This window comes from Opisthocomus hoazin, chromosome 9 (genome assembly GCF_030867145.1).
Source record: "Opisthocomus hoazin isolate bOpiHoa1 chromosome 9, bOpiHoa1.hap1, whole genome shotgun sequence".
NCBI lineage: Eukaryota > Metazoa > Chordata > Aves > Opisthocomiformes > Opisthocomidae > Opisthocomus > Opisthocomus hoazin.
Window position 1 is genome coordinate 32,498,204 of NC_134422.1, and position 11,745 is coordinate 32,509,948.

Genomic DNA, 11,745 nt, shown 5'->3' on the forward strand with positions numbered 1-11,745 from the left:
GTTAAATACAATCAGGATACTGTAATATAGGCAAAACCAAAACATTTTTCCCATTCATCACTCCATTAATAGAACATCGTGACATCCAAAGCTAAGTGTTTTGAGAATAACACAGCAGAAGAGTCTTTCCAGATCAGTAAAACTCTTCATTATGAAAAGTAAATCACAGGCAAGGAAATTAGTATTCTCTCACCCACATGATCGCATTATTTCTGGAAAGCACTGAGAGTCAAATCCCTAGGAGAGAAAGACAATTCTAAGAATGTAAATCCATTTAGCAGAAATAAAAATGGATGTTAACTTTGTTTCTTTTGTTAACTTTGTTTCTTTTGTCCAGGTGAAAGGCAATGCAAAGAGCCTTAAAGTGGCAAAGCTCAGGAAACAGCAATCTCAGCAGCTGCACTGGTGAGTAACGGATATATCTTTGCCGTCTAGAAGAAAAAGTGCAGCCTTTTAGCCACAAAGACAGATCTTAGGAAAATTGGAGAAATTAAGAAAAACGTTCCAAGCTGAAGATAACAATAAATTCAAGTAAGAGACTGCCTGCCCTCACTGCAGTGTTAATTCAAGCATTGCCTCAGTCTATGCACACAAACAGTCTTCTGCTTAAATTTGGTAGTAACTTTGAGCTTGCTGGCCCGGCAGCACAGTCCAAACACTGGTGATTCTTGCATTGCCAGTGCAGCAAGGCCTGAGCTAATGCACATTGCTAACCTCGTCACCCCTGCTACCTGACTTCTGTTCAGCAAGAAGAACATAAAAAAGCGACGGGGAAAAAAAGCCTAACCCATGAAAAAAGGGCTGCACTGAGTCAGACTACAGATGATCTACCCAGTCTCCTGCCTCTTAGCCGTGGTCAAGATAACAGTCTTTAAACAGGGCAGACATGGAGTGAGCCGTGCTTCTCCAGAATACTCCCTCAGCTGCCAGCAACTGCAGCTTGGGGTTTTCTTGAGCCAAAGGTGGCGTGTTTGTACTTCATAATTCTATGTGGGATTTTTCCCATCGGTGCAACAAACCAAACTGAGTAAGCCTTAAGTGGAAAGATAACTTGGGGAATTGAAAAGCCACAAGAAGAAATAAAGGTAAAGAACTGAGAGGCAGAGATCAAAACTTGACTGTCCCTAGCAAGCAGAAAAAAAAAAAAAACCAAACCCCTCACGCAGAACTTCGGTCCAAGTGTTACGTTATCGACTGCCCTTTGAGAATCAAGAGTTTCTCTTCAGTTTTTCTTTTTCAGTTCATGTAATCACAAGGTGATAATCCTAGAGGCAGAGCTATTACTCAGAACTTCAAACATATCAACTATGACAAGAATGTGGATTCTGTTACACTGCAAAGAGTCAAAAACGCTGTTTTTTCACCAAAATATTTCAAAAGGAGAATAATTCTTTCACAAACCTAAATATTTAAGGTGATCCTAAGTTAGCTGGCAAGTCATTATGCTTTGGTTGGACTTTAGTACAGTATTTACCATTCTGACAATATGTAAAAGAAAACAAAAATTAGTTTTTACTTCGCACTTTGTCTCCTCTCTGTTTTCCAGGCCTACAGAGTTTTATGAAACGCAGCAGTGACTTCATACAACCATGCTACGCTGAAGCTTCCCAAACTGAAGCTATAAGCACGTAACAAGGCACAGCTCTTTTCCAACTTAAGATGAAGCTTCCCTGATTTCTTCTGAACTTTTCAAAAAACAGACCAAGAAAGGCACCCTTATAAATATTTATTCTTCCACAAACACCAGTGTCACTCTTAATGCTTTCTAGACACCCCCTAACAGCAAAGGGTATAAGAAGAGATCAGGAAACACAAAACCAGTCCCGACTTTAAATTCTAGAAATGCAGGTGCCATGAAGCTCCTACCAAGCTGCTGTGTTTGTTTGAAGCTCTATTCTGTGTGTCACTGTCCTGACTATCAGATCCTTACAGACCTTAAGTGATACTCTGTTCTCTCCAGCTGTAGGAAGGGGAAAGCAGCTCTCCTTTGACCGCTCTCTAAAATTTCTTGACCACAGAATCACAGAATGGTAGGGTTTGGAAGGGACCTCTGTGGGTCATCTAGTCCAACCCTCCTGCTGAAGCAGGGTCACCTACAGTAGGTTGTAGAGGACCTCGTCCAGGCGGGTCTTCATCTCCAGAGATGGAGACTCCACAACCTCCCTGGGCAGCCTGTTCGCACGGAGACTGTGTTAATAGTGTAGCAGGGGGAGGAACAGGGAACAAGTTTACCATCTACTTCTCTTCATCACCACTGATTTCCAAAGCTACAATAATTTGTACTGACAGGATTCCTGTCAAATCAAGACAGTATTAGTTAATGATACTAATTTCCCTTTGGTTCTTCTTGAAAAAGATACCAGCAACAATAAAAACACCACTGCTAGCTTCATCCACAGTAGCAGAACAACTTCAGTAAGTAAATTAATGTTTTTTAAATTATAATTCAAAGAACCAAACTTTTTCCATACACAACCCCCAAATACTGGATTGGCTTGACACCTCCATCAGATGATGATTTTTACTCTTTATCACACTGTAGTGGATTTCAAGATCCTAACACTGACTAATTCTTAATAACTACAGAATAAAACTAAAATTATTATAATGTTGGCCAAAAATATCATTTACAGCACTGCTATCACTATTGGATTTACGGCATCATCACAGTATTGAATAATTAGCAGTACTAATGTAATGCAAACTGATAGAGCACAGTACAAAATCTAGCTCTCTACAGTTTAGTAAAGTAACTGTTCCTTAAATGCTATGATTAGGAGAAGTTCTTACTTTCTGTCTGGCCCCTGCCAAACCTAGCTCACATAGGCAGTCCTGCTGATTTCAGTAGGACTATCTATTGAGTGAGGTGACTCACACAAGAAGGAATCTGCAGATTAGACCCTTCCATCTCCATTTATAAGCATGAAGCACATGAGTCTAGCAGGAATTTAACACTTACGCTTCCACAGTTGTTCTTACAGTCTGTTCCTCACCATCTTCATCTGAGCTGCCACATGTTGCATCAGAGTCCAGATCCTTCTCCAAGTGAGACAGCAGTCCTCCAGCGGAAAGTGCAAAAGCCTGGATTTCACCTGGTGCAACACTAACTCCATTCTCTATGTCTGAGCTTGATCTACTCTCCAAAGTAGTTGCGTTGTTTTCTGGCCAACCTTCAGTGCACTGCAGTGAGCTACTGCTCGAAAATCTGGTTGGCTCATGGAAAACCTTCATTCTTTGTAGCTGATGTTTCACAAAGCATTTCAGCTGCTGATCACAGTGTTTGATAACATGCTTTGCCAGGAGCATTTGTAAACGTTTCCGAGTTCTTTTGGCGCGACTGATTTCCATTTGTTGCTTAGTGACACACTTGAGAAAGCGAGCATACACCTCCCCCGGGGTGCAGCTCAAAATCCCTTCTGCAGGCCCGTGAAGAATTTGGTGTAGTAAATCCCCTTTTACTGTTTCAGTGCAGACTTCCAAAGCCCTACCCAAAAAACCATTCTTCTTGTACCATTTACCATTTAAAAGCTGCATTTCTTCTGCATTACTGGATTCGGTTACATTTGAATCCGAAAGTCTCTGCATTTCTGCTAAATTCGGAGATGTGGTCTCTGAAAACGTTTTCCCTTTGACCTGTTCCTCAGGTTCTGAATGACTAACCTGACCAAATGATGTGTCAGCACCATTATGTAATGAATTTCTCATCTTGGAGCAGTCGGGCTCTCCCGCTTTCGTTTGCTTACCAGTTTTGCCGCTAAATGCCCTTGTACTCATTAACAAGACAGACTGATAGCACTTGGAGGATGGTGGAGAACCAAAATGCTGCATGTTGAAGATATCATTCCTGAGGTTGGGCTCAGCAGTGGGGAACCTCAGGACTGAGCAAGTAATCTGTGCGATGGAGTCCTCTTTTATCTTCTCTTCCACTGCTCTGGAATTTTCCATGCACAAAGCTGTATCAGACTCCATAGCTCTAGAGGACAAAGAAGGTGACAAGTGGATACCATGACCTTTTGTTGCTGCCTCTCGGAGGGCTGGTGTCATTATAGCTACGGGAGGTAGTTTACAGCAAACCTGAAAATAACATGGGCCATGTAAATTTTCTCATTTTCACGACATGGTACAAATGCATCAACTTTGTCTGATATTTCATTCTTTCAACATTTCAACATTATTCAAAGATTCCATAAAAAAGCACATTATCTAAAGAACAGACTATGCTCCCTCCCAAGTCAAACAAACACTCTTTCTGTTTTTAATTTATTTCATTCAGAAATTGTTCCATGTGCAATTAAAGCCTTTAACTCTCAGAGGAGTAAGTGTTCATAGAATCATAGAATGGTAAGGGTCGGAAGGGACCTTAAAGATCATCTGGTTCCACCTCCCCCGCCATGAGCAGGGACATCTTCCACTAGACCAAATTGCTCAGAGCTCCATCCAACCTGACCTTGAACACTGCCAGGGAGGGGGCAGCCACAGCTTCTGTGGGCAACCCGTGCCAGTGTTTCACCACTCTCATGGTGAAGAATTTCTTCCTCTTATCTAATTAGATCTGCCCTCTTTTAGTTTACAGCCGTTCCCCCTTGTCCTGTCACTGTACACCCTTGTGAAAAGTCCCTCTTCATCCTTCCTGTAGGCCCCCTTCAGGTACTGGAAGGCTGCAATAAGGTCACCCCGGAGCCTTCTCTTCTCCAGGCTGAACAGTCCCAATTCCCTCAGCCTGTCCTCGCAGGAGAGGTACTCCAGCCCTCTGATCATCTTCGTAGCCCTCCTCTGGACCCACTCCAACACATCCATGTCCTTCCTATGTTGGAGGCCCCACAGCTGGACATAGTACTCCAGGTGGGCTCATTGCATTTCTGATCCTGTCGGTCTGAGAAGCAAGACTCCCAAAGTTCAAGACCGTCATCTAACTTTCCTCAAACTGAAAAACATGACCACAAGCCATGTGACTGGAAGGATGCATTTTAAAACACGTGTGAGTATATGTATGTGTATATGCACACACACACACACACACACATCTACACATTTCCATCTGAGAACTCTGGCTGGATTTTACTTTAATCTGTTCTAGAGGTAAGTTACTTTTTGAGTTGCATTTGTTTTTCGTTCAGGTGTTGGGGTTTTTTTTAAATGAGTCAACACCAACAGTATCACAGAAATGGGAGCTACCCAGCTACCTGTTACAACTTCAGCAAAGCAGAACACCTACCACTTGATAAAACACTCTGAAATAAACTCGGGGCACTATTGGGAGAAATGTATTTAATGTAAATCTACATAAAGCAAGCATTTGATTATTTATTATATATTCTAACAAATACACTTTAGAAACCATCAAGGCTAATGCTTTAAAAACAGAGAACCGTTAAGTTCTAAACGTTTCCTAAGAAACGTTCATGTGTCTTTGTATCCAGTTCTTTACTCATCAGGCACTGTCTGCATAGTACAATATTCTTTTACAACAAATTGAGTAAAGACAAACAGTTTTTCTTTACAAACCCTTTTGCCTGTGGCTTGCTATAGCTTAGACGAAGGGTTCCCAAACTTTTGATTCCAAAGACCAGTGTCAACCTTCATCGCTTCTTGTCAGCAACTACGCTGCCATGTCACACTGTATCTATTCCACAGCCTACAGTGCAGGACTCACTGCCTTGCACTGTACATTCATCTTTTTTAAGGAGATAGTTAAATAAACTCAATTAAAGATTTAATTGAACATGGCCTTCAAAAGTCTGAAAGACAAGCTACAGTCAGTTCTTGATTAAGAAGCGAGAAACAAAACCAGAAACAATGAGAGAGTAGTAACAGCAGTGAGTGTAGCACAGTAATTCCACTGTAAATTCTCTGTTTAACCAGTGTACTAGTCGAGCGGCATTTCCATTGCCCTTCTTTTAATGCCTTCAGTTTCTTTGATCTCCAGAGCAATTGCCTAGCTCAGCAATTTTCAATGCACAGATCTCATAAGCAGTCAATGATTCTGAGACTGCCATGCATGGATCTCAGAGAAAACTCCCTGTTTGAAGTCTTAGCCTGTTTCTAACTACAGGTTTTAGGCTAAAGGTGCAAACATTAAAGGGAGACATGGAAACCTAAGGAGCTCAGAAATACCAGTCTCGATACTTTCTCCTCAACCCTCAAAACATAAAGAAAAACATAGAGCGCCACATGCTCCAATACTGCCTTAACACTCTCCATATGCTTTATTCACCTTTCACTGCTCCATGTATACTTCAGTCATGAGGTTTTCACCTCTGTACATCACCTGCCTAGTATCACAGGGACCAGGGTTGGTCGTCCCAATGCTGATGATACAATTAAAAGTCATTATAACTAAAAATAATTGTAAATGATACTATTAAAATCTCCAGGATTTTAACCTTTATCAATGAGCCAGTATCTTCAGACTACAGAGGAATCGTGCACAAAGTCCTCTCTGGTGGACAGCCTCTCAGTAAGAGCCCCGTTACTGGGCATATGGCAAATAACTATAGTAAGTCAAAGCAATTTAGCATGGCTAAAATGTAAGGGGGAGAGAACTGCAGCCCACTCTTTCTCTGTGGGGTTACTATGAACTCAGGGAGTCCCCATGTCAGATCTGCCCCTGGGGACCTCAAGAAGCGCTCTCAGAAGAACGCTGTCAGCCTGATATCTACATACACTGAGCAATGAGTTAATAACTGTTCCAACTTTATCATCTACCTTCCTTAGCCCAAGTGGTTTAACAGTCATAGATTGCCACTCCTGAAAGCCAGGAAACGTCCACATGCAGCAGAGCTGCTGCTCAAGCAAACAGGAAGTTTGGAGATGTGCATCTCATACGTACACGAGGATGGGGCTATTAAAAAAACTGACTGCACAAAATATTCAGAGTGCTGTGTTTTAACTTGATCATATTCCCTCAAATACTATATACCCTTCTGGTACAGTTTCAGATCTCCTAAATTGCAATGAATACCTTTAGCAAAATATTTTAACATATTTTTTAGACTGGGGGACTTCTTTTCCCCTTTTAGGGGAGAGAAAGAAATCAAAGTACCCTCAAATTGAACCACAAACATTAAACTAAGGAGTACTGACAAACTACTAACTAATTAGGAATTTCCGACAGAAGATGCTTATTTTACAATATAGCTGAAAAAATAAAATGCTTTTTAAGAGAGAAATCACTCAATTAACCCCTTACCCAGCAACTTGCAAAGTTCACACGATGCTTCTGCCCTGAAGACAGTTGTGTGAAACACATCAGGTGTATTCCTCTCATTTCAGTGACATCAAAAAGACTTTACAAAAGCTGGTACTGTCCCAGACTCCAGTGCTTGGCATTTCTCCATGAAGTTCACACACACACACAAAAAGTCATTGGTATATGAACAAAAAAAAGTATAGGCTGCAAAAAAATTAAAACCAAATTTTAGTATAAGTACTTGGCTCAACGAGAACTGTACAATTTGACACAATTTCATTTTGGCAGAGAGCAGCAAAAATAATTTCACTCCACCCTTATTGGAAGTGAGTTTCCAGAGCCAAACCTACTATCTTCTGGACTGCGGGGGAAGCACAGAGGGAGGGAAGACAAGTACTGAAACATGGTATTCAGGAAGAGCCTGTATTTTCATTCTAGGAAAAGCTTTTTTGTCATAGGTAAACCATTTCAAGGATTTTTTTTCCACTGTGTACTACTTGAAGTTTTAAAACCAGAACAGCTGAAATGCTACTAAACCGGCAAACAGTCTGCTTTTCATCTGTTGAATACACACTCCACTTGAAAGACTAAAAAGTACTGTAAAAAGAAAAGCTGACATAAAATAAGTACCGGGAAAGTGCAGAAACAAGTACCAGACACGCACAGTTCAGCAACTGATGTTTAAAGTGATTTTACACTTATCCTCCCCTAATGCCTTAATTACCCAGGAGGATATAGCCAGGAATCGCAGTTTACCACCTCCCTAGCACTCCCCTGACCTGCACCCTGCTCCCTTCTCTCACCACAACTACAAGTCCTTAATCCTCCAATGATCCTGTTCCCCTACCCCGCCTCTCCTCCCTGCTGCCTCTGCTTTTTTCTTAGTTCTTGCTCAACGTTTCTGCACTATACCCTTCTTTACCAGGCTTACCTCAACAGAATTTGTCTAAATCCTGAAACTAGCGTCTTCATGTTGGTAGTCAGAAACGCAACAAAACCCAACCACAAACCCGCCTGTGCACAGGGTGGCATTCCCTTCCCAGCTTTTGTTTACAGTGCTTTTACTTTTTGATCTTCCCCCTCCTGGCAAAACACTATCACTTTTGTTACACAACACTGCAGACAATGTTTGGGGGGATTTTTGCTTGGGGGGAGGATTGCTTTGTCTTTTAGTGGTTTTTTTTGTTTGTTTTCAATGACAATAAAACTCTATTTGCACGAGGGTTTGTAAGGCTCCTCCGTACTAGCCTTCTCTCCTTGTAAACTGAGTTGTCTTTCATCATCCATCCCAAACACTTGAGAAGTTCTTGTTAATAACGACATTCCTGGAGACCAGGAGAATATTTTTACATTTACTACTTTTTTTTTTGCTTCCATATTCAGGGAGCTAGAAGTAACATTTCAAATCAATACAGCTGTTTCCAGTTTATTCATAGACCAACAATGTTTTGAATAAGCGAACTTCCAATGTTTATTCCTTGTCTAGAAGGCACTTCAAAAGCAAAGCAAAGTCACTGGCAGCAGACAGCACCTGGTGAAACACCCAAAATTAAGCTCAGCAACAATGTTCAGAAATGCTGTATTTCAAACTGACAAGAGCTGCTTTAAGGCCTCTTAGACAAAATCTGCAGAAGAGATAGCAGCTACATGAGCACGCTTGGATTTGCCTACAACACAACTGACGAAACCTGGTTTCCTACAGCTTTGTGTTGTTTGCCTTGTAAGCCCTAGCTCCTCCTGGACAGCCTTCCTGATAATCGCTGGACAAAAATAAAGCAGTGCTCTGGCAGACAGGCATTACGGTGGCACTCACGGCCTGTGCTGTGCTGCCAGGACCAAGAGCCACCGCCAAGCTGAGCGGGTAGGAGTTGACGCTGGCCAGCTTCTCCAAACCTCACCTAATGGGAGGCATCCACTTGGGTATACATTACCTACCTCTCCCAATTTTCACAAAAATTCTATGATCATAATAATTCTAAGAATAGAGAGAACAGCTCAATAGCATAATCTGCATTTTCTCACAGAACAATTTGCAGCAATGGCTGCAAAAGAGATATTGGTCCCACTGGGTATGTCCTGGTTAGGAGTATGAAAGCAAAAGGAAAGAAGTGCATATTTAACACACCTGGGGCTAGCCTTTACGAACAAAAATCATCTCAGTAGGCAGCTTTTGTTTGCAGTTCAAAAGCAGCCCAGTTACTCATGATGAGTACTTAAACATTTTAGTATTTTGTTCTATTAATAGATTGGAAAAAAACCCCCAACAACAAATAGAATTATGTGTGGAGTCTCAGCTTTCAGCAGCACTCACTGTGCAGGCAGTAGGATATAGATAAAACTGCAAACTCCAGTGTTCTGCACTCCCCAGAAGATATAAGCACAAATTTCTCCTCTTTGAAAAAAAAAACAACCCAAAACTAAAACCCACACACACCCCTAAAAAGGATCTCTCTTTGAACAGTAAGAGAACTCAATTTAAGACAGACCACCTAAACAGTTTTAATCACAAAAAACATCAAAAAGGGCATACTTCAAGCGGAACTCATTAGTATTCATTTATGACAAAATCCATGAGTCATTAAAATCTGCAAACAGGGTTGTTTTTCTCCTTGGTCACAACTGCTTCTGAACAGATAATCATATATTATTTTGAAGTTTATCACCATGTCATTAACTAATTCCTGTTCAGTCTATAAAATCATATATTTGTAATGTAACATCTGAAGTTGTTTTCAACATATGCTAAACTTAAACACTTCTTGTAGTGCATGACAGGTGCCTCTGTAAGTAGGTTGTACATATGTCTCCAATAAATAGCTGTAATACTTTCAGATCCATCGTAAGGCCCATTTCAACATTTCAGTTATCCTCAGCCTTTGAGGAGAGGGACATAAAACCTGCTCTTAAACAAGACCCATTCAGCTCTCAGACACTAATTAAGATGACCGGAATTTAAACTCCCCCAAAAATTTACAGGATTTCACAATGTGGGCCAGTAAGGAAGGAGAGTCCTAAGGCACTCAGACTAGCTACCTGAGCTGGTACACCTACTAGCATTATAAAGATGCTTTATCCAGTTTAATTTTTAATATTTCCTTTTTATTAAATTAAGCACAAAAAGGAAGAATCTACCCTTTGACAACAAGCAGACTTTTTGATTTTCTCTTTTTTTTTTTTTTTTTAATCGGTTACTTTGCTTCCCAGCAGTGAGGAGTATCAAGTACCTCAGCCAGCGCTACATTTTATTTTGGGAAAGGCTCCAGCATTTTGCAGCCAGGAAGCCGATGCACTAAATGAATTAAAAGACTTGCTAGAGACCTCACAGGAAACCTGAGCAAAGGCTGAGTGACGCACCTGGATCCGAGCTGCTGGCCAGAGCTCCGCTACCTGCCTAAGGCATTCCGTTTTACAAGTAAGTGGTCTGCAGTCTGGGAAGCCAACTCGGTCAGGGTCACTCGAAGGCAAAGGAATGTGTGACAATCTGTTCGGCCTGGTTATCAGAGGGAAGTTTTAACCCAGGAATTCAAAAAAAAGAACACCCCACCACACATGAAAATGCAGGCTAAGGCTTCCCTCAGCTCTACTGACCCGAAACAGAAGTAAAATAAAAAGGGCCCGGCAGCACAGCACTGCGCTGCGCATCTCGGCTAGCAGCACAACGCGCCCCGCGCCCAGAAGCGGGAGCAGGCAGGCAGCAAGCGGCGCTCACACGGCGTCGGGGGGGGGAAACGCGAGAGCCCCCGCGGCAGCCACACGGGAACCCGGCGGAAGGAGCAGGCAACGGCGGGGGCGGCGCGGCCCTGCCCACCGCCTCTTGCCCCGCCTCAGACATGCCGGCCCCTCCCCGCGCCCAGACCGTTAGCCCCCGGCCCCCGCCCCGCTCCCTCCCCCGGTCTCCTCCTCGCTCATGCGCGCCAGCCCTCAGCGGCGCCACCGCCGCGGGAAGCAGCCGCCGCCCGGCCCCGGTTTCTCTCCCCACCTGAGCGCGACGCTCCCCGCTGGCCTCGCCGGCCGGCCGGCCGCCCACAGCTGCCGCGCCAACCCCGCCGCTTGCCTCCGCCCGCCGCCTTCTCCACAGCAGCGACGCCGCCACCTGCCCGCGCGGCGCCCAGCTCGGCTCCCTCTGCCGCGGTTGAAGAGTCCGCGCCCAGCTAAAGCGCAGCTCGGCGGGAGGGGCGGGGCCTCCCCGCGTAGGGGGAGGAGTGCGGCCAATACGCCGCGCCCGAGGGTGGGGCTCGGCACGGGGGCAGCTGCCCGCCATTGGCGGGAGGCCTGAGGCGGAGAGGGCACTCCTGCCCCGCACGCCCCTCAGCGGCGTCCCCTGCCAGGGCCGGTCAGTGAGGGGGAAGGGTGGTGAGGTACAGCCCTCACTATGCATAAATAATACAACCCCCCCCCCCCCCCCCCAAAAAAACCATCTTTGACGTTTTCATGAGAGATAAGCACTTGGAAATACTCGAGAATACTCACCAGTATCACGTTTCCTTCCCCAAAACTCGCCCCCAGAGCCCTGAGGCAAATACGGGCACAGAGGAAGGATCCTGGTTCTGCCTCGG

General features: G+C 43.7%; 1 protein-coding gene across 10 annotated transcripts in view; it reads right to left on the minus strand.

Annotated features, from left to right (window-relative positions):
• KANSL1L (KAT8 regulatory NSL complex subunit 1 like) overlaps positions 1 to 11,740 on the minus strand; it is a 61,524-nt gene extending 49,784 nt beyond the window's left edge. For 8 of the 10 annotated variants that reach the window (XR_012764998.1, XM_075429935.1, XM_075429939.1 and 5 more), the window contains exons 1-3: positions 11,169 to 11,257; positions 7,190 to 7,393; positions 2,960 to 4,074 (exon numbers count right to left, since the gene is read on the minus strand). Coding sequence is in view for 9 of the 10 variants with exons in the window: in XM_075429935.1 (XP_075286050.1) it covers positions 2,960 to 4,074; positions 7,190 to 7,267 (1,193 nt within the window). In the remaining variant the exon portion in view is untranslated. Of the gene's footprint in view, positions 1 to 2,959; positions 4,075 to 7,189; positions 7,394 to 11,168; positions 11,312 to 11,659 lie in introns of those variants that run through there. The other 2 variants (XM_075429934.1, XM_075429940.1) reach the window with 2 other exon arrangements.
• Positions 11,741 to 11,745: the final 5 nt, after the last annotated feature.